Genomic DNA, 23,832 nt, shown 5'->3' with positions numbered 1-23,832 from the left:
TCCTTCTCCCTTTGCAGAGTTAGGGCCTGACTAAATTAGGGGCAGTTTCTTTATAAATTCCTACCCTTGCTCAGACTGGTTGAGTTCCGCTGGGATTAGTAACGTTGAGCGCCGCTGAGATCAGTGGCTGATTACATCATTTTCAATATATTTACAGCTGAACCTGCTCTGAGCAGGGTTACATAAAACTGTGTTGAAAACTCCACTGCCCACCTGCATGAGGGCTCTGAGCACTGCCAACACCACTGAAACTGAACCTGTGTTAGCAGTACTGTGGAAGTTTAAGAACATTTCCCTGTGTAAGCATGGATCCAGTTCTTCTCTGATGCTTTGCTCTATGGCATACAGTACATTTCACTCAGCTTTGCAGTGATGATGTCATGCAACGTAGATTCCCCCACACACACATTTCATTTCCTTTAATCCTCATACTGACATTGCAAATTCAATAATTCCAAAATAAAATAGTGTATTTTAGTTAATTGAAGAGTCCAGTGAAGCACCGCCATCACCAACCAGCTGAAAGCCAGATAACTGAGGAAAGATAAGTCATATAAATTACTTCTCATTAGAAAGAAGGTAACGAACAGTCCTTCTAAGACATTCCCTCTCTCTGGAAGGATTGACACATAAGACCCCAGGTGTCCTGTGCTTTGCATCTCATGTTGTTGTTCATTCCAGCAGAAAGTCAGTTTTAAACTGCTTCTACCCTCTGATCTGCTGTCAGTGTACAGCCCACCTGCACATACATTGGTTGTACAAGCAGCAGGACAATGGCAAATCAGCCTCTGTTTATTTAGCACATCTTCCTACAAACAGAAACTGCCATTTTGCAGGTATCAAAAACCTGAATGTTGTATAAAACCATAGCAAAAGAGCACAGGGGCTATGTGTACACATGCCCCTCCCTTTTGGAAGGGCCATGTAAGTGAAGCGGGTCAAAATGCTAATGAGGTACTGATAGACTATTCAGTGCCTCATTTGCATAATGACAGCCACCCCGTGCAGCAAAAATTCTGCTTTCGAATTGCAAACTAGCCATGTAGACAAGGTTCCTTAGAAAGGAAACCCTGATTTCGAAAGCACCCTTCTTCCCAATTTTTTTGAGAAGAAAGGTGCTTTCAAAATTGGGATTTCCTTTCGAAGGAACACCATCTACATGGCTAGTTTGCAATTTGAAAGCAGCATTTTCAACATTTGTGGCCGTTACCGTTATGCAAACAAGGCACTGAATATTCATAACTGTGCCTCATTAGCATTTTCAACCTTCTTCATTTACATGCCCCTTCCAAAAAGGAGGGGCATTTGCAGATATAGCCAGGGAGCTGTGAAAAGTACAGGTTCATTCTGTGACTCTGATTCCCATACAGAGTAAAGGCTGCATCTGCATGACTCATGAAGGAAGATTAAGATTTGGAGGGCCAAACTTCTGTCTGATTTGGACACTTGCCAAATGGTTGTTGACTGAGACCAGAGCATGCCTGGATGAAAAATGAACATGTGGCAGTCCATGTCCCATCTACCTCTTTAATATGTTAGGTTTTGATTTCCATAAAGATGCATTAAAATAAATGACATCACCTTTTGTTATATGAATGTAGCTAGACGTTTAGAGTTTGTAATTTTGAACAGTCCTGTTTACTGTATGTCCTTAGGGGTTTTCTTTGTTTTAACAGCATGCAGCTTGACAGAAATACACTACCCAAAAAGGGATTAAGGTATATACTTTATTCAGCATGATTGCAGCTTCTCTGTTTTTCTGTAACCTTTTCTACGTTGTCGCTCCATCTGTTTCTCCTTGCTGAGCCTATCTACAACAGAGCTCCTAGAGCTTAGGTTTTAAATAAAGCAAAGATAGCACTGACTGGAATTTTTTCTTTTCAGTCTGGCCTAGTGAGTTAATTTAGTACACAGATATATAAAGGAAAGTAAAAACTGTTTTAAATAGTTTACTTATAAAATGTTATAATGCAAAGAGAATTGGTATGCAGTAGACCAAAAAAGAGAGTAACAAAGTACCTTTGCAACAGAAAGCAAACTGAAAATATGCAGAAGAACAAGGTTTTAGAGATAAGCCAGAATGTGAGCTTTGGGCGTGGAACAGTCATGGCTGATCCAGCTTGAGGGGTGCAGGATCTACAACATAGAAAAGACAAGTTTCAGCATCCGGAGTTTGAAAGCATAAAAGAGTCGCTGTTAGGACATACTCCTGCTGTATTCAGTCCCCAACCCAGCCACGCACATGACCTCCACTTCTTGCTGCTTCTTACTGTTCTCCTCAGAGAGGAAAGACCACAGGCTACCACCACTGTCTTGAACGCTAGGTTGGAGTCAAGGGAAAAGAATGTATGGCTACTTCCTCTTTCTCCTGACATCAGCCTGTCCACCTCTTTAATCCAACAGAGCTCCTCTGGAGGTTATGGCAACTGGATCAGCCTCCTTCCTCTCGCTCTCTCCCTCCACATGCACACACACACACACAGAGTAGTATTCTGACATAAAGCTCTCCCATCATTGGAACTATAAATCAGAAAGCCCTCATGCTATTGATAGGGAACTACAAAATAGCTTCTGGCCTTACAGGCTACATCTACACTAACATTCCTCTTTTGAAAGAGGCATGCAAATGAGGGAAATCAAAAATGCAAATAAGTCTCTGCTTTTCTTATATGGCACTTCATTTACATATTCTTCTTTCAAAAGAAGAAAAGCAGTGTACACATGGCTCTTTCAAAAGTAATCCATCTCTGAAAGAACCCTTCTTTCTATTTTTTTTATTTCAGGAAGAAGAGTTCTTTCAAAGATGGGGTTTGCTTTCGATAGAGCCACATCTACATTGCTTTTCTTCCTTTGAAAGAAGCTCTTTTGAAAGAAAAATATGCAAAGCAGGTGCCAGATATGTAAATATGTGCCTCATTTGCATTTTCAATGTCCCTTATTTGCATGCCTCTTTCAAAAGAGGAATGCTAATGTAGACACAGCCTCAGAATCGAACTGCCACCACTTGATGTTATGAGGTCTGCGTTTCCCCAATGCCTTTGTGTGAAAGAAGACTAATCCAAATTTACCACCACTCTACAAGAGCCTTGTTGCATAAAGATCCATACGGTAGAGCAACCCCTTAGTACTCCCTGAAGAATCTTAAGTGGGAGGTGAAAGTTTATGGTCCCATTCTATTAAAAACAGCAAAGAAGAGTGCGGATGAGGCAGTGAGGAAGAGGGAGTTTTAAGGCAGCATATGGACAGAGGCTTAATTAGCTGTTGTTAGGATTTTTCACCACTTGGGTCAAATGAAGGCTTGATTCCAGTTAAGGTGTGTACTGCTATTTTGGCTCAGTTTAAAATCTGAAACCCAGCATTTTACTTGGTCACTTCCAGGTCCAGAAACCATTATGGTAGCCCACCTCTACCAGGTTTTAAAAAGAGCAACCATGCCTCATTTTTTAAAAAAAAGAAAGAGAGAAAGGAGATAATTAATTAGACTGAGTGGGATACTTCTAAAATATCTCAAATTTGGCATGAAAACAGTAGAATGAGAAATTACACATTCATCCAGTCAGCAGCCGAAGCTCTAACAGCAGTGCCCCATGAACCCGCAGCAAAAGCCTCTTTCTCTGGGGTGCCTGAGGAATATTGGCAGTGCGGAATAGCAGGGAGCAATGTGAGAGTCCTCTTCTGTTGGTATGGAATTGTGCTGAATGAAGTTTTATGGTGAGCTCTCGCAGACAGGATTAAAAACAGGCTTTCTTCTGAGACCCAAATGTTAAGAAATGCCTGCACTTTCCTAATGTGCTAGAATATCCCTTCCTCCAGCCCAGCCACAAGGGCCTGGCCTATGTTTTCTCCCAATGATACCTTCTATCAGTTACTCTAATTGTATTGGTTAACAATAGCAGAGAGATGATGAATAAATTAGATTTCCAAACTTTTTGATTCCAGAGAACATTTCTATTTAGGTAATTGTTTGTCCCTACCTGCTTCCCTCTCCTAGCAAATCTGGGAAATGACACAATGCCATATTACATTCCATGAGACAAACATTCCATTTGATCACAGTAACTATCCTTACCAAAGGAAGTTCCTTTTTCCATGATTGTTGATCTGTTTTTGTTCCCTTTGGCTTACCAAATGTCCACATGTGCTCAAACACTCCTAGGGCAGATTCATTCTGTCATTAGCCAGTCATCTCTCTTGGCTTTGCAGTCTGTTATTCATCCCTTGCATTAATATTGTACTCGGCCTTTGCCTCATCTTATTCACCAACTTCTAAGTCCCTTTCTCTCAGCTGTCTGTGTGGTGTGACCGCTCATTACATTTCACTAAAGAAAGGAGAATGTTATTTTTGTTTGTTTTGGGGGTTGCTTTGGTTTTGTAGAGTTCCCCCAGGAAATTTCAAATGGTTTAAAGTCATCTGTAACAATAGAGCAATTATAATTGGATACGAGACAGTCAAAATTGTTGTTCTGTCTGACCTGCAAAGCATATTTGATGTTAGTTCCTTTTCACTGCATTGCGAACCCTGTTCTTTGTAGTTGTTTTAAGTGTGCCATCTCTGATTTTTCAGATATACCCCGTCATCTCGGCAGACCAGCCAGGAGGACAGCAAGGAATGGATGCGCTCCCATTCCACAGGAGGCCTGCAAGACACTGGCAGTCAGTCCCCTATTGTTTCACCTTCGGCTATGTCTTCATCAGCAACTGGGAAATATCACTTTTCCAATTTGGGTAAATGAGTGTTTTCCCTTTCCTTCCAACACTGAAAAAATAACCATGCAACTGAATAATTGGAGTCTGTTTAGTCTGTCATTACCCTTTTTTTTTAGTGTCCCTTTCACCGTAGTATCTGAGCACCTCACAAACATAAAGAAAAATCTTCACATCTCCATTATGTAGGTAGCAGTTTATCCCCATTTCAAATGTAGAAAAGAGGCACTGATTTCTCTCCAAGGCCACACTGGAAGTCTATGGCAGGGCTAGGAATTAGACGAAAATTTCTTGACTGTTATGACAGCCTATGAACCAAAAGATTGTCCTTTCTCCCTCACAGCCTGAGCCAGCCATCAGTAGGATTCTTTCCAATGGTTTTAGTGGGCATTGGTTCAGACCTTTGATCCCTTTTCCAGTCTGGATAATGTCACATAGCATAGTTTTGTTTTGAGATTTGCCCAGGTTCAACAATGGGAACGTTTGAATCAGTAGACAAACTTCTTGGCTGGACTACTGTTCTGTTATGGGCCCAACCACAATCCCATCTCCAAACGCCCGCACATTTTGTAAGTCTTTGGATCCAGCTCAGGATCTGAACTTGGCTATTCTGCTCTTGTTCTGCATTTCATTACCAAGATTGTCTTTTGGCCTTCTCTTTCTGGCAGAAAATACTTCAATATGCAGAACTTGTGGGTACCTGGTCACAAAATCTTAAGACTTGAATGGATGTATGATTTTTTTCTATATTTTGTATTTGGATACACCCACAATGGCTTAACTGCAGTTTTACAAAGTTCTGTTTTGTTTATTTTATCTGATATTTATGCTGAACTTTTTTATTCAGTGATTTTTTTTTAAAAAGTAGACAGTTAAGAGACTAGCACTCTGACAGCAAAAATTTGATTTGTTTGTTGAGTTTGTCTCTCTCCCACAGCTTTTGGGGTTTCACTGTCTTAAATAGGCTCAAATGTCAGACCTGCTGTAATTGTTATACTTTAATGGCTGGCCTATAGATGGTGTGAAAACTTGTTTCCCACTAAATTCTTAAATTTGAGGCCATTACTACAGAACCAAGAATAACTTCTGAAAGATTCACACATTTGTAGTGCTGCTGTTCATTTTTATCTTCTGTATGTTGCAGCCAAAAGAGAGCAACTTCAGGCACAAAACCATAAGACTTTATTACACTATCTAAAATTCTGAAAACACATTTTATAAGTGAAGTTAGATATTGTCTAAGCAAAGCACTGGTTGCCACATTTCCATGGATTTGTGTTGATTTTAAGCACAAAGATAACTCTCAATACAGATATCTCCTTGTTACTTTTCACTATTAATTTTCCCCTCCTCCTTTCATGACTCTTGTGTTCACTTAGTAGGGTTTCCCACAAGAGAGACTAATATAATCAATGACTGCAACAGCTTATTTTAGTCCTGTGGAATAAACAGTTCTCAGGAAAACCACAACAACAAAAACACATTGTTGTTATGATTCCAAATATTTCCAGCTCTGCTAGAAATATCTTTTAGTCCATAGCAGTAGCTCAAGACACATATCAACAAGCTGAGCTTTGGACAGACAATATTGTTTTTCTTGACCCTAATTTTAGATGGGGCAAATGAACGTAAAGTCTCTTATTTTACTAGCAAATCAATTTTCCAGTAGTTGAGAGTGTTTTCCTGAGTGCCGGTCTGCAGCTGAACCAAGAGTAGGTCAGTTACTCCTGTTTCTTAATGGCACACAGCTAGCCCATGGGGAAGCATCTATTAAATATGGTGATCGGTGCTATGGAATAGCCTAAGGCAGTGCACAAAAGGGATAAAACATGGATGTCTGCACAGTGCTTAGCTCAATGGATCTTCAGTCTTTTTGTAATAAGTAATGATACTTGAATCAGAGAATAATTGGCTTGGTTTGTAAAGCTCCCCTGTGAACAGAAGTGACAAATGCCTATTCACTTTTAATTTTGTAATTGGTGGGATTTTTTTGTAATTGGTGATGATTTTCTGTCTTGTCCATTATTGCCGCCTCTCTTTGCCTGACTACAGCTGCGTCTACACGTGCACGCTACTTCGAAGTAGCGGCACCAACTTCAAAATAGCGCCCGTCGCGTCTACACGCGTCAGGCGCTATTTCGAACTTAACTTCGACGTTAGGTGGCGAAACGTCGAAGTCGCTAACCTCATGAGGAGATAGGAATAGCGCCCTACTTCGACGTTCAACGTCGAAGTAGGGACCGTGTAGACGATCCGCGTCCTGCAACATCGAAATTGCTGGGTCCTCCATGGCGGCCATCAGCTGGGGGGTTGAGAGATGCTCTCTCTCCAGCCCCTGCGGGGCTCTATGGTCACCGTGGGCAGCAGCCCTTAGCCCAGGGCTTCTGGCTGCTTCTGCGGCAGCTGGGGATCTATGCTGCAGGCACAGGGTCTGCAACCAGTTGTCAGCTGTGTGTATCTTGTGTTGTTTAGTGCAACTGTGTCTGGGAGGGGCCCTTTAAGGGAGCGGCTTGCTGTTGAGTCCGCCCTGTGACCCTGTCTGCAGCTGTGCCTGGCATCCCTATTTCGATGTGTGCTACTTTGACGTGTAGACGTTCCCTCGCTACGCCTATTTCGATGTTGGGCTGAGCAACGTCGAAGTTGAACATCGAGGTTGCCGGCCCTGGAGGATGTGTAGACGTTATTCATCGAAATAGACTATTTCGATGTTGGCTGCACGTGTAGACGTAGCCAAAATGAACAAGTGGCTTAGTCAGATGTCACCAATGTTATCGCTCTGTTTTCTGCAGCATTATTGTGTGTGACTCCAGTTTCTTCTAGATTTAGTACTTTCATTTTGCATAACTTTGGCCTAAGAATGAAAGTCTTTCGTTTCATCACCAGTCCTTGTGAGCCACTGCTATCATTCTGCACAAAAACAAATCCCCGAGAACTGAGCATACCTTACAAATAAAGCTTTCCATTGCAGTGAGTCCAACCAACCTGTCCCAGTTTAACCTTCCTGGACCCAGTATGATGCGTTCAAACAGCATCCCTGCACAAGACTCTTCTTTTGACCTGTATGATGACTCCCAGCTGTGTGGCAGTGCCACCTCCTTAGAAGAGAGACCACGAGCAATCAGTCATTCAGGCTCATTCAGAGACAGCATGGAAGAAGGTAGGAGCAAGTAAAACACAGATGTAGCAGACTTCGATTTAAATTATCACCTTGATTTGTAATCATGAAATAGTTAACTGTTCTGACTTACAGTGAGTTGGACTTGTAGCCCCTCTCGATCTGTTTGAGAACTAGAGCAGGTACCTACAATAAGATGGAATAGGCAAAGACTTGTTATTTATAAATGGAACATGTTCCATGTGTAACTATTAATTGCGTTGAATAGTTTTTGAATATAGAAAGTGGACTGCAGAAAATATGGAGAGAAGGGACTAACTCTTACTCTTGGAGAATATTTTTATGCTTTTTGCCCTACACCTGAAATGCTTGCCCATGCTTTACTTATTTCCTGCCATGACTACTGCAGTCGCCTTCTCACTTGATGGTCTTTTCTCTATCCATCTTTCCTCCATTTTTTAAATGCTAAAACAATCTTCCTCACCCTGTCTTTATTTAAGTGATGAGAATGTGCTTGATGCTGTACAAGAAACAAACCAAACAAAGATGATCCCTTTCCCCAATCAGCTAATGATTGTAAGACAAAAAGGAGATAAACTGCACTGAATGACATAGATAACTATATTTAATTGTTTAGTTTGCCTTTTTTGGTGATATGTCAGAAAATGGCACTAAAACAGGACAGATTAATTTCCCAGTCATCTGCTCAGAGAAGTTAGATGAATAGCTGTGAGCATATGATATCACCTAAGGGTAAGATTGGGCAGGACCACTGACAGAACACTGAGAGGAGTGAGGAGGAACCAGCAAAAGGAATAGTGGAAGAACAGAAAACAGGAGCAGAAATCCAAGGGAGAATAGGTTTGCAATGAAGTGTTCATCAAAGACATTGGAGAGAGCAGTTTTACTGAGGTAGAGATCAGCGATGGTCAACGTAGCTACTGAGTGGGTCATGCAAGCCCTTGGTCTCAGTGAGCTGCAAGATTGTCGTAACCAAGACTCCAAGATAGGGTAGTTTTGTTAACTGCGCTTGCATTCCTAGAACTTGCAACATGTATCAATTGAGCTATAGCAGCACTTTAATTGCATGTTGCAGGAGCACCCCACTCTCTCAGACACAGTTGTGTGCAGTCAGCATTGCCTCCCTTCATATGGGTGGGGTTCACGTGTGTCATGTTATTAATAGTCGCATGGGGAAAAAAAAACAACTGAGGATGAAAACCAACTGAATCTAACAGTAACACTAAACAGAATGTCTTGCAAGTCTCACATAGAACCACGATCGGCTGCATGCATTGTTCACCACTGGCAGAGAAGATGAAAGCCAAATTAGAGGGAACCCATGAATGAGAAAATGGAACAGAGGTCCATGCATCAATAGTAAATGGACCTTAGTAGTTCGTAGACCTTAGAGGTGAATGGAAAAGTGTTCCCAGAGCATATTTTATTAGAAGGGAAATTAGAGCTAACTTATAAGGAGAAGGAATGGAGCCAGAAGAACAAGTGAGGATGTGAGTTAGGGAGGCTGAGAGGCTGAATTATATGAATGTAAAGGCACAGGAAGTTAATAATTGGGAGGGGATGATATCAAGGCTAGAGCTAGGCAGGTTTTCAGAGCAATGCTGAGTGGAAGAAAGGGTTGCAAGTATCATTTATAAATATCTGATGGTGGGCATTGGATCCTGCAGTATCCTGAAGTGTATCCATGAGACTGGTAAAATTAACAAGTGCTAAGGTGATTTAAAATATGTCAAGAAATGTTTTAATTGTTAATATCTTATATGTGGCACACATACACTTCAGATGCTTATTAAAATCTCATAATACATATTGTAATTTTTCCCAGTTAAGAACAAATATGAAGCAACTGTGGATTTTTTTGTTCAGATAGTATTGAACAATAAGTCATATTCTACTAAAATAAACCAACTAATAGCTCTTCTCTGAGGTTTTATATTGAAGCAGCTTCCCTCACTAGAGCTACCATAAGCAGTGCAAGGCTGAATAGAAGAGTCTTTCAAATATTTTTCCGCTGGAGTCCTAACTGGCCCCTTGCTGGAGTACTCTGGCCCATTCATTGGGACCAAAGCCAAAAGCCTTTATGAAGAGTAAACTACTTTGGTGGCCAATTACAGGGCAGCAGTGCATGTTGCAGCTCCAATTGCCTTTAAATTCAAAGCTGCCAAAACAGTCCAAGTATGCAGTGCTCTGGGTTGATCTGAAGAGAATTATGGAATAAGAGAATTATGGGCAAAGAAAGGTCTGGGATCCTATATTGTTGTGAAGGCACCATTCATAATAAAGATGGGCTTTGCTGGATGCTGTGTTTTAGAACTCTGTAGTCAGCAGCCTGGATAGGCAAGCGGTCATTTGAAACACTGTATTTATCATGTGCTTCGCTACCAAATAATGTTTGGTTTGGTGGTAAAAATGTTGTTTTTCATTAAAAATCTGTCTTGCCTACAAAACAAAGGCAATGTTTCTCCATTTGGAGCAGTCATTTAAGTACAAGTAAAAATAAGTACTGTTGTGTATGCAGATAACCTCTCATACCGGCTTTTTGTGCATAAATATTTTTTATTTTGAAAAGAAGTCCTCTGCTATTCAGTGTTGTAAGGGAGGGCTCATGCTGTTTCATCAATATTTTATATAATGGCCTTTTTTTCATTTTTTGTAGTACATGGGTCCTCATTATCACTGGTCTCCAGCACCTCCTCTCTCTATTCAACAGTAAGTATTGACAGTTTAGAAAAACAGTCCTGCCACTCATATTGCACGTTTCCTATAAAGATTTCTAGATCATTAAATAGGTTCAAGTTTAGATGGATTTAAATTGCATTTAAGTATTGCAGTAAAGCAGTCAAACAGCTATTCAACTTCATATTATACTTCTGCTTTTTCATATAAGGTTAACGTTTTTTTTTTCTTTGTGATGAATTCAGCACTCGCTAAACCTTCTGTGGTGTAATTCGAAGGCTGAAGTATATATTGAAAAGGCATTCAAAGCCCAAACTCGTGTGGGGATTCTTGTTATACACTGCATTATATTCTTCACTGTATTATTATACTATATCTTTTTGATGTATTTTATCACTGTTCAGTTGTTGTCCTGTTTAAGAGCAAGGTCTTTTAACTGGGTGCTCTGTGGAGTGTTTTCATAATGTTACCATGTTTTATTCTCCTCCCTGATCCAGATGTTCTTTTCAAACAGAAAAGTAGTTGATTTAAAATTAATTAATGTAGTTAAATATGTTCTCCAGGCCCAAAAAGAATACTGTTTTAGGGATTCATTCAGTTTAAATAGATATCGACTAACCCCTCTTAAGGAGGAGAAGGTACAAGGAACATCTCTTCTCCCCTTTGTACTCCATACACTTATGGAATGGGCAGTCATTGTACCAGTCCTTGTGTTGCTGGTTGCTAGTTCTCAGCAGAGCTAACAGCCACCGCGGGCCTCAGAGCATGATGGGAGAGGGACCCAGCTCAGTGCTGAAGAAGGGGTGAGACCCAGGGCAGTCAGCTCTCAGCAGCACCTGGACTGTGGCGCTGCCCCCTGTCCTTTACAGCCATTTTCCTAGTGGAAGAATCCCTGCTGCCACTCCCGTCTTGCGGGCATTATAATCTGTTCTCGCAGGGAGTATCAAGAGCTGTATTTCAGCTCTAATGGCAATTTTTAGAACTGGCAGATGAATAAAAAGTGAATGATAAAGAGCGAGCAGCATCTTTCAGTATTCACCCAGTTTGTCAGCAGTTTTGCCATAATTTGTGAGGGGAGGGAATTGCTCAGTGGTTAGCATATTGGCCTTGTAAACCCCAGGATGTGAATTTAATCCTTGAGGAAGCCTTTCAAGGGTCTAGAGCAGGTTATATGAATAAAAAATGTGTCAGGAATAGGTCCTGTTGTGAGGGCAGGGGACTGCATTGGAAGACCTCTTAAGGTCCCTTCCAGTTCCTGAAATATTTTGGGGGGAAGGCAAGTTCACAGGTTAGAGCATTGGCCTTGTAAACCCAGGACTGGATGTTTAGTCCTTGCGGAGCCCTTGCAAGGGTCTATGGCAGCTTGGGTTAAAAAAATAAATCTGTCAGGGATGGTGATAGGTCCTGTTATGGGTGCAGGGGACTGGCCTCAATGACCCCTTGAGTCCCCTTCCAGTTCAATGATACAATGATGATACTTCAGTCTCAATATTTTATATTTCTGTAAAGATGTCATAATACTTTGTGTTCACATAACCAATGCCCCTCAAAGCACCTTTCAACTGTCAGCTGATCCTCATACACAAGTATTTCTAACAGGTAACCTAAGGCACGGAGCTTAAAAGACTTAACCAAGGTCACACAAATAAGTCAGTGTCTTGGAATACATTTTGAGGCATGTATCACTCAATTCCCTTCCTTAGCTTCTAGACTACAATTCTTGCAAAGTTATTGTTTATCTAGATGTAGTAATAAAAGACATGGAAAGGTTTTGGAAAAGGCAAGGAAAGAATTAGGTTTATAAAACTTATGTGATTGTCCTTCTAGGAAGAAAATCCTTGATCAGAATTTCCCCTGCTGGGTCCCCTGTGATCCAGTGAAAAAGTTCAGACAATCTTGCAGCAATTAATCAGGAAGCAGTGCAAAAGTGGAACCATCAGACAAAAGACTGGCTTTCAATATTGGATCAGCTGAACATAAAAGAACAAACTTTCATTGTTCACTGATGCTGTGCTGTGCCCCACTTCTTCCAGAAAGAGGTAGTTGGAGAGGGCTTATGGTAGACATAATTCATTTGCTACCATTATTACATCCCAGCAGGAAGAAGAAATACAAGAGCAGGAAGTTTTCCACGGTTCAGACCAAATGTACATGCAAGAATTCCATAGCAGTCCTAATTTCAATAAATATCTTGATTCACGATGTTTATCAGTCTTTTTAAACAGTGCCTTCATTCTTAGCATGATAATTTTGCTGCAGCTTAATCAGTAATCAGCGGGGAGACCAAAAGAGAGTAGCTTATAATGAGCTTGATATTTAGATTATTAGCAGATTTAAAAAAAAAAAAAAGAGCAGGAGCTTAAGGTTCAGAAGCATGTACTCTTTAATGTGCTGATATTGCATTTCTCCCAATGGAGAGGTCCAATGAGAAAGGATTTCAGAATTCATCACATTTTACAGTATGTATTTTCTTAAATTGCTTTTGTTTGATTTGATTCAGTTTTGGGGTTTCAGTCAGTGTTCAGATTTATTGTATGTCTGGCTTTTGGAGACACTGCACATTTCACAGCACAGTGTGCCATATAGTGGGTATTAGTATATTGTAACATTCTCATAGTTTCTCAGCTTTGCCAGTAATCTGGTATAGTTTATTCTATAATTAACTGGCAAAAGGTAGCTAAAGTAGCTTACTGTGACTTGTATCTTCTTACCACCCTTCTTTTTGTTACTTCACCACATGTGAAGCCTGAGAAGCCTTTACATCTAATAAGCCAACTAAGGTGATGCGTAACATAGGTGTAAATTATGTGTTAATATTTTGTTGTGAGGCTAAAAATATGATTGTAGTACTGTCAGTTTAAGATCCCTTTAGACACCCGTGAACTTGCCTCTGAATTTGGCTGTGTTGGTGTCACATTTGGTTCCAAATGCCTGAGGCTGGACTGCAGAGTGGTATTAGTTTGCATTGTAATTTTAAATAATAGATTCATTAGTTTTTTTCTCAGAGGTTATAGTTTACAAATTGGTATTGCCTCCACAACTCCCTTATCTTCCTTCCACGTACATCCTTCCCCGACCCTGTGTCTACACGAGCCCCTTCCTTTCGGAAGGGGCATGTTAATGAGTGGGTTTGAAAGATGTTAATGAGGCACTGCAATGAATATGCAGTGCCGCATTAGCATAATGGTGGCCATGGTGATTCAAAAGTTCGGCTTTTCAAATCGCGCGCCACCCAGGGAGACAGGACCTTCCTAAAGGAACCCCCCCCCCCCAGTTTTCGAAAGCCCTTCTTCCTATCTGGTGTTAGAAAGAAGGGCTTTCGAAAACTGGCAGGGGTCCTTTCGAAAGCTCCCATCTCCCTGGGTGGCACACAATTTGAAAAGCCTCACTTTCGATTTTCTGCGGCTGCCATTATGCTAATCAGGCGCTGCATATTCATTGTAGTGCCTCATTAGGATCTTTCGAACCCGCTCATTAACATGCCCTTTCAAAAAGGAAGGGGCTCGTGTAGACCCAGCCCTCGTGTGAAAAGTTTGATGTCCTCTAACCTGTCACTTTGAGGATGGAATATGGCTTCCCATGGGGACTGCTTGTTCCATTCTGTCTTTTGGCCAAAGGGAGTCATCAAATGACCTCAAGATGTGCTGCTTTCTGTGCCAGATTTACAGTGGCTGCCATAGTTTTTCCAGTTGCTTTGGGTCCACAGATGCAGCACCTAGTTCAGATCAGTTGCTTCCTTCCATGAGGGCAATAGTATCCATGAGAGCACAGAATTCTTTTGAGTTCCTTGGATGGCTTCTCTTCGTGATTGTTGTCTAGAAAGCATCGTCTTGAGTAAATACTCAGCAGTGGTCAGCATTAAAAAGTCAACAGTTACAAAGTAGAATGTAAAATACTGCTGCTGTTTCATATTCTAAAGTTTGAGTTTGGCAGTAGCAGATTTTTCTAGATTTCACTTTTTTATAATCAATAGTAAACGTTAATTTTAGATAGTAACTAGATATTACTGTGATATATACTACTCTGTTAGATCACCAGATTTACTGTAAATATTCTGTAATATCACTAGAGATTTAGTTGACAGTATAGAAATTAATTTGTGTAGCTCAATGTAAATACAACTTACATGGCAACAAACATTCCTTGATGTTTTAAAACTGCAGTTATTGTTTCTACAGTCTACATTTGTTAAGAATCTTCCAGCAATTATAATAGGCTGGATCCTGCTAACACTTTTTAGGCAAAATTTTATTTATATTCTATTTGAATTTTTCTCAAAAAGAGCAAAAGGATTTACTTCACTGTTTTATTCCAAATCTTTATTAACTTTAAATTCAATTTGTGCAGCTATACTGGGGTACATAATTTCTGTTAAACGTTGCTATTTTTGTATTCTCTATTATCTATATGTGTTGATTCAGTTTTAAAAGATCTTTTTTCTCTCTTTTCTTGCAGGCAGAGGAAAAGGCACATTCAGAGGTAAAAATCTTCCCTTAGCCTGAAAGGGTGCTTGTGTAGTTGCATTATTAAAGCTCATTAGTTGACAGTATTGCTATAACATGGAAATTTACTGCAAAAAAGAAACCACTATGCTAATAATGCATCACAGCTATGCTGACAAATGGTTTTCTACTTTCAAGCTGCATGTTTGGATCAGTTACAAAAAAGGCGGAGAGAATCACTGTGTCTCAACTCAAGCTGAAGGGGTCAGGATTTGTCTCCTTTCAGTACAGTACCCTATTGAGCCAGCAGCCTCTATGCAGATTAATGCGAAGTGCTTCTCTCATGGGGAGAAGGAGAAAGCAAGAAAACAAGGTCCCCTCTTGAACCTGTGTCATAGCCTGGTGCACAGTGCTGAAAAATTGAACCAGTCCACACTGATGTACTTTCAAGAAAAGCAGATTGTCGCCACATATAAATTAGTTCTGAAATAGGAAAAAACCCCACTCACTCCTCATGTTCTATATGAACTGAGTAACAAGAGTAGGTCAGCAGCTGTATCCATTTATAGCCTTACATGGAGGAAGATACTAGTTGCAGAATAGAGGCTTTCTGCTAGAATACTGATATTAAACTGGCACCAAGGAATTCCTGCTGCAACTACACACAGACACACACATTTCTGAACACTTGCTTAAACCTTTCTTGTTTCTTGCATTCATTCTGCTCTTCTTCTCCATCCAAAATATTTAGTATGCAGCAAAGAGTTGATAATGACACTTGTTAAAGGGGGTTATGAAATATGGAGGAGCTGGGGAGAAAAATAAGCATATTCTCACTTTCCTCACATTTGATTTCACCTAACACTTTCTAAGGTTTCTTCCTATGAGTGATAAAGCAGAGGCTTTATTGTTAACTTGGGTGGCATTTGCACGTTTCACATGAGACTTGAGTTCCGGAACCCTTTTTTCTGGAAAAAAGCACTGGGAGCAGTTATTTGATGTTCAAATGGATTCTTGTTGTACGTGCATAATTCCCAGCTTCTAAGTGCAAATTTTTGAAAATTTGGCTTCAAATATACAATATCACTTGTATCAACCCCTAATAAACTCTCAGGTCCTCAAAATAGAACTTGATGCACTCACTGCGAGGCTTACTATAAAAAATTCCCCTGCATGTACAAAGGTGAAATCATTCCTTCTTTGGAGGGTATTTCTGCATGAAGGAGCTCCTTAGCATGCTGTGTCTTAAAGATGAGTTTCGTGGACACAATCAGTCTCTATGGAAAAGGGGTATTGAATAGCACAACAAGAGTACCATCTTATTGTGGGTAAAGGAATATGCTGCAAGTGTAGCTAAGCAGGAACAACTAGCACTAAAAACAGGGGCAAAGGTTGGGGAAAGGAAAAATTATCCGTTCAGAATGAAGAGAAAGCTGAGTAACTTATGTCTCTTGCTTTGTGCCAGTGAGAACATCCTCGCTGCCCACACTAGCCTGTGTATATATGAATAATCATCAGTTTTTTTAAAACATACACATTTTTTCCTATTGATGTTCATGGAGCATTGCAAGGCTAATGCACTGCAACCTCCTTTATAAATGTTAGAATGAATGGGTAGATGTTGTGTGTGCTTACCTTTTTTGCCTGGCTTCATTCATCTTATTTTTGCTGTGGGGAGGAATCTGTTCTTTGTAAGAATCTGAGAGAGATTTGAAGTGAAATCCTCCCCCCCCCAACAGAGGATCAGCCCTAAGCATCTGTGCCACCTGAGCTCTAAGAGAGGAGTTATGTGAGGTCTAAGGGTTGCACAGACTTTGTGCTGGATATCTGTGCTCAGTGCACTGCATACATTATTTTAGTCCGAGACAACTGTTTTTCCTGCAAAGTAGCATCAGACTTGGGTTAAATTTATTTTCACTTTTAATAATATAGATCAAAATTAAAATGGGCTTGTTAAGTTTGGTCTGCAGTATTTTAAAACAGGAGACTTTAGGAGGGCAGGCAGTTAAATTGCACTGCATGTAGGGGACTTTTTTTATAGTAATCTTTGCAGTGAGTGCTTCAAGTTCTATTTTCAGGATCTCAGGGTTTATCAGGGGCTGGTACAAGTGATATTGTATATTTGAAGCCAAGTTTTCAAATATTAGGACTTAGAAAATTTGAGTCTAAACATCACATTTGCATACCTAAAATAGAGATTATGCACGTACTATAAGAATCCATTTGAACATCAAATAAGTGCTCCCAGTGCTTTTTTCTAGACAAAAAAAGGTGCCAGGACTCAAGTCTGATGATTACTCATAGGGGTTAGTGTGTTCAGTTTTAATGCTCTGGTCCCTGCACTGCTGTGGGACCAGTGGAGGCTCCTGCCCCAGTCCCCACGCTGCTGCAGGGCAGCAGGAGATCTTGTATGGGGCTGGTGAGGGCTTCCTCCCCAGTCCCTGTGCTGTTGTGGGACAGGTGGAGGGTTATTTTTCTGATATTCTAATGGGAAAAGGTGCTGGAGCTCCGTTTTGGTGGATTCTGCCAGAAAGCCCTGAGTGTGCCCATAGATGGGGTCTTTACAATGGAAACATGCACAGTGTAGATTATAGATTATAGTGTAGAACTATTACAAGTGTATAATACAGTGTTTTGTGATTAATACATATGGAATTCTAATACTGTAGAGCATTATAATGACGATCCCCTAACACAAAAACAAAGGAAATGAAGTGGCTGATGAAACAAACCAGTGATATGAGTTCATTTATTTTCCATCCAGCAAATTCATAAACTCCGAAGGGAACTGGTTGCATCACAGGAAAAAGTTGCCACCCTCACATCCCAGCTTTCAGCAAATGTAAGTAGTTTTTATTTTATTATTATAAATCATTGTTAAAACAAATAGCTTTCAAAATTTGCCAATCCAATTAGAGGTTCTTAAAGATGCACTATAATTTTTCAGTTCAGTACTTGAAAAAGGTGCCTAGATCACAATTCTGGAAACTTGAGGTCCTTTTAAATAATCGTTCATTTTAAATTGTTGACAATAAATTGAATGCTTGCTCTTGGAGCCTATCCCTAAATAGATACAGTGTGGGCATCCCACCACATAGATTAATCCTACATGGAAGAGTTCACCTGCAGATGTTAAGAGTCTTTCAGTCTCTGGGCTGTTCAATTTTTAGTGTTTCTTTTGATACGGTCAAGAAGAGTAGAAGTTCTAATGTTATTTTATGATCTGGTACCTGTACTCTCAGGAGGCGATTCCGGTGCCCTTTTTCATGTTTAGCACCTGAATAGTCATATTTACCCGATGCGAGTAAGGGGGACAGAATCAAGTCCAGTGAAATGAAACCACCAGTCCATTGGGTGGATTATTAAACAGACAGTGGCATATAAAGGAGTTAAATAATATCTGGTCAGAGAGATATGAAACAGCATCCCATAGTAAAGGTGGAAGACCCTGTATTCCATTATATGTTACCTAAATCAGCAAATCAGCAAAACACTTGTTTGCTTTGACGAGCCCTGGTAATAATCTCCTTGTTGTGATGGATATTATTTTTCTGCTACAGAGTACCTCTAATACTTTTGAGAAACATAAACAGCAATTTTCAGAGCTGCATTACTGAATGATATAGACACCAAATATTCTGATCCCTTTCCTGGTTAGGTGCAAGTTGTCCACTAAGAAAATACCAGGGTCTCTGTACCTGATCCTTGCATGAAATGTAACTGTCATGGATCTAAGACACTGGTGGAGCACAGCAGGGTGGAGGGGGAGAGTCAGAGGCAGAGCTTCTCAAAGTAACTCATATCAGCTACAATAAGACAATACAATTTTCTGAAGATTTATTATATTAGTATTCTAAGTAAAAATATCCTCCTCAAAATCCTCTATTTAGAAAATTCAAATAAATACCTTGTCAACATTTTTTATAAAAAGAAGAAAAGTAAATATGGAAATAAGTACTGTGTTTGAAATATGTTTTGTATTTCTTCTAACTGCAGCAAAATGAACTCATTTGGCTTTCACTGACATAGGGTAATTACCTTTGTCATGCAGTAAAATGTAAAGAGTCATCTTATGATGGTAGTGGGCGTAGAAAACTATCCTGATCACTTTCTTAAATAATATGAATTTCTTACAGAGTTTCTATATGGAGTACAGTACATGGAGTTTAGTGAAGGTTAAGATCCAGGGACTTTCCAGCATACCTAAACACACAATTGTCCAGCCACTTCTCCAGAAAGAGTTTTAACACAACCAAAACTTTCCAGATACTTTCCTGTGTTGAATTTCTGGGTAGAGAAACTAAAAATCTTGAGAAGCGCTGCCTCTGTCTACCCACCTCCACCCTGCTGTGCTATATCAGTGTCCAAGACCCATGACAGGTTTCCTGCAAGGATCAGGTACAGAGACGCTGGTATTTTCTTAGTGGACAGCTTGCACCTAATCACAAAAGGGATCAGAATACTTTGGACAGCACCATTTCCCTGCTATGACAGTCTCTGAGTGAGATCAGTGATTTGATCAATAGCAGTAGGTTGAAATTAAACTCAGGCAAGATGGATGTGATATCAGATGCAAACACATTATGAAAGACCATGCATTACTCTTAGAAAAGAGCAACACCTTCTGGCTTTGAGTTCTTTCTGGACATATCAATGACAGTGTAGACACACATTCCTATCGCTGCAAAAAGTACCTTCCACTTAAGATTGTCTAGAAATCTGAAATTCATCTGCATGACAGTGCAATTGCTCTTGTTGATCCATGCAGTTTTGTCCTCCAGATTATTGGAATTTACTCTACCTAGCCATGAAAATTTAGATCCAGAGAAGAGCCAGTTGAAATAGCGTGCAGCAGCTTGCCTGTCAAATGATACTGGTCAGCATAAGCACATCATGTCTATCATTACACATTGAATAGGAGTTTAGTCTGAGGTTTGAAGTTACTAGTGCCCTGTGGAATGCCAGTTTGGATTTCAGGCCTTGGCTTCTTGAAAGCTCTCCTTGGGTTGCACCAGGTTACATTGAGAATTCTCCCTGAATGCGTCACCCAATTCCTTGTTGTTTTTGATGAAATAGGTACCCCTCTGAAACTTCCCTTTTCCTTGATGACCAAGGCCAGCAACCACTGGTGCACTCCTCAGGAGTAATAAAACAATCACCAAAAGCAAAAGTAATGTGAGGGAATGACAGAGATTCCTTTACATTTGGTCAAAGACTGTGGTGATCCTTCCTTGTTTGAAGTGCTGTAGCTGTGTTTATTGGACCAACTCTTTTGGGGAAAGGGAAAAGGTACAAGCTTTCAAGCTGTGGGGGGTAAGGGAGCAGTGTCTAAGCTAAACAGTTTGGGACAGTTTGTTAAATAGAAGGGGGTACCCATGTCACCAATTTAAGGTGGTTGCTGTCCATGTCACCAATTTAAGGTGAGTAGAGTGTACAGCAATTATCTGGTAACTCTGAAACCATAGTAACTGCACACAGTACACAGTGCTTATGTTTCCTATATTGCATTATCTCTTGATACCTGCTTCTATTTAACAAACTGTCCCAAACTCTGTTTAGCTCAGACACTGCTCCCTTACACACAGCTTGAAAGCTTGGACCTTTCCACTTTCCCCCAAAAGTTGGTCCAATAAACACAGCTACAACACTTCAAACAAGGAAGGATCACTCATGTCACAGATGATTGGATTGTAACCAAGAGGACAATTGTGGGTTAGATTGTTATGCATAAAAGATTGGAAGTGAATAATTAAGGGTAACAGTGTGGTGTGTTACAGATTGTTATAATGAGCTGTAAAATTATTCTTCCTAGAAGAGCTAAAAATGACCAAATGATTCTTAGAACTAAAGTTCTGTCTTTTCAATATAGTGCTCACCATCATATAAATGATCATTTAAAAAAAAAAAGATTTTACCTGAGCTAGAACGAGGGGGTGAGGACCACAGAGATTATGCAAATTTAGACTTTCTGTATGGCTTATATAATCCTATAAGCTACTTCAGATACTGCAGTGATGAATGCAGCACAAATATAGATCGATATGGAAGGGAAAACATTATAAAACTGAGAGGAGTTCATATGCAGCAATAACAGTGCTGATCTGAAACTAATGGAGACTGGGCTGTTTCACAGAGTGCTCACTGTTGTTCCACACAGTTGTCATACAGTGATGACATGAGTTATTGAAAGCGTTATCAGGAGATAATGCAATATAGGGTATGTAAGCACTGTGTACTGTGTGCAGTTACTATGGTTTCAGAGTTACCAGATAATTGCTGTACAGTCTACTGATGTTTTTTAAGGCATTTCAGGAAATAAGTACAATTATCATCTTTGGTGAAAATTGAGAAATTTGAGAGATAGTATTATTTTATCTTTTACTAGGCTTCTGCTTCTCTAATAATGTCTGATAACACAATAGATTAAAATGTACTTTATCTGTTCATTGCTTTTTATATTTTAACACCTAGAGGTACTGAGAATTCTGGGGTAGCTAAAATTTAGACCTACAGAGATGTCCATCAATTTAAGGACATGTTTGCGTGTTCTCAAGTAACTGTGTGGTAGCTTTGAAGAAAAGAGAATTATCTAAAAAGTTGTATGCTACTGTTTTTCTTGTAATTTTCAGACATGTTAATACGTGTTGTGTAGTTCCTGTTCTGTTCTTATGAGAGCAGAATTCCAATAAGAATTCCTTTTCTGCTCATAATAATATGCTTATGAAGCAAATAGCATAGGAATCTGAGTGTGGCTTGCTGTTGTTGGGTTACTGCACTGAGATTCTATAGCCTGAATGACGCCATCTTGGGCTGTGCATTTTTTTCATATCATACAAGGAAAACTGTATTGGGCTTTAATTTGTTGAGAGGTCTCCATGACAGATGAATAAAAATATAAGGATTCCTCAGGATGTCATACAGGTGTCTTGTTAGGTGGCACTTTTTCTTCCACTACTGACTCAGTGCTCCAGCATGTTCTAGCACTCTTCCAGAGAAGACCAGGAAGCAGACGGTTGCTCAGTGAGTCACAGTGTGCCTTCCTGTCTTCTTCCATGTTCTCATCCAATACCAGAAGCAGCATATGGTACCCCACAAGCAAGCTTATCTATGCCTGCCAACATGTTGGTGTGGCAGAGGTAAAGTCTAAATTCTACTGAGACCACACCAGTTCCCATTCACTTGCACAGGGATGGGGGAGACAGTGGTTCTTCCCCCTTCATAGACTACAACCTATAGTGCCACCTGTAGCCAGTGCAGGGAAGTAAGGGGATGTAAAAGTGCCTTTTTAGTCAAAATATTTTTTTGTTTAGATTTTTACTTCAATCTAACTATTTATTGAAAACAACTTGAAAATGAAACAAACAACATTTTTTTTGGTCCAAAATGATTTTCCCCCTCATTTTCTGGAAACAAATTATTTTCATAGCTCTACTGGGCACCCATAGGCATCACATGAATGCCACATGGCCAAACCTCTAGTCTCACAAGAAAGATAGCAACCCAGTAGCAGAGGAAATACAAATACTTTATATTTTCTGCAGATACAGATATATGTAAATTCCGTGTGAGCGTAGGGGTTTGTGTATGAAGATGTGTGTCATGTGGTGGTGAGATCAATGTGCTAAACTAAACTTATGTGGTCTCTTGATTTTACCACCTGCCTACCAACCCATCTCTATGGAAACAGCTCATAACATTCTCAACTTGTGAGCAGTTTTAAAAGAGATCCTGTTAGCAGCAGGAAAAAACCTTCCAGAAAAAGTTCTTTCTAACATACTCCTCAACATCTGGAAGGCAGTCCAGTAGGACTTTAAAGACTAACAAAATAATTTATTAGGTGGTGAGCTTTTGTGGGACAGCCTCTGAGGAAGTGGGTCTGTCCCACCAAAGCTCGCCACCTAATAAATTATTTTGTTAGTCTTTAAAGTGCTACTGGACTGCCTTTTTGTTTTGATAGAGTATAGACTAACATGGCTATCTGTCTGTTACTGCTCATTGTCTGGAGTGCCTCACAAAATTACACATACTCACACTTGTATGTGTGCACACACACATCATATATATAACAAATTTAGGTTAGCTTTTCATTTTAGCTAGACCCTGTCTTCATCTAAGCAAATATAGGGTTTAGCCATCAAATAAATACAGCATTCCAGTTGTATATCTTTAAACCCTAAGCTCTGAGACATACTTGGCAAATCTTCATTGGACTCATTTTGATACCAAATTTACCTACATTCCACAGAAATAATTATGAACCAGGCAGTGTTCTAGGAGTTACATTAAAGAAGGAATCCCACAGCATTATCAGTTTCCTGCAGTAATAATTCTGTGGTGTCCCTCACGCAGGGTTTTTGTCATACATTACCTCCCACTTTTTGGCCACAGCAGGTTGAATGTTGCAGGAGAAAGTTTTCTGTACTGTATTACATTAGTCTGAACTCTGTTTAGCTATTTCAGATATTCTTGTTGTAGAAGTATCCTCAGTTCTTGAGCCTCCAATTTCCCAGCCCTTTCAGTATCTGGCAAACATGTAACCCTTTGTTCTCACTCTTCTCTGTTGGGGAAAACCTATTGCTAATATTCATCATTCATAAATATCTCCACATCCACTCACCCAACTTATCTTACTGTGTGATTTTTCTCTTGACAAAGTCAAGCAAAAGTTCTGCAAGGGAGTGAAAATAGAACATTTTTATTTCATTTCTGTATGATTATACATTTTCCTTCATTTGCTTAGTCGTGAAAGCATCTTGATAAGGCTTATGCAGTACATGTATTGCTACAAGAATTGACAAGTTGAAAAATGACCATATTAGTCATCGCTTTACATTTTTTGTTACAGTTACAGACCATTTTTCAGACATTTGGGAA

General features: G+C 39.9%; 1 protein-coding gene across 5 annotated transcripts in view; it reads left to right on the top strand.

The window, feature by feature from the left end:
- The window catches only part of NAV3 (neuron navigator 3), a 407,330-nt gene that overhangs the window by 338,425 nt on the left and 45,073 nt on the right, over positions 1-23,832 (top strand). For 3 of the 5 annotated variants that reach the window (XM_075012496.1, XM_075012474.1, XM_075012466.1), the window contains 6 exons: positions 1,677-1,718; positions 4,565-4,725; positions 7,673-7,861; positions 10,497-10,549; positions 14,972-14,995; positions 17,723-17,800. In XM_075012496.1, coding sequence (XP_074868597.1) covers positions 1,677-1,718; positions 4,565-4,725; positions 7,673-7,861; positions 10,497-10,549; positions 14,972-14,995; positions 17,723-17,800 — 547 coding nt within the window. The remainder of the gene's footprint in view (positions 1-1,676; positions 1,719-4,564; positions 4,726-7,672; positions 7,862-10,496; positions 10,550-14,971; positions 14,996-17,722; positions 17,801-23,832) is intronic. The other 2 variants (XM_075012492.1, XM_075012483.1) reach the window with 1 other exon arrangement.

Source organism: Carettochelys insculpta, chromosome 1 (genome assembly GCF_033958435.1).
Source record: "Carettochelys insculpta isolate YL-2023 chromosome 1, ASM3395843v1, whole genome shotgun sequence".
Classification (NCBI taxonomy): Eukaryota; Metazoa; Chordata; order Testudines; family Carettochelyidae; genus Carettochelys; species Carettochelys insculpta.
The sequence above is the reverse complement of the archived record's forward strand: the minus strand, read 5'-3'. Positions and strand labels throughout refer to the sequence as shown.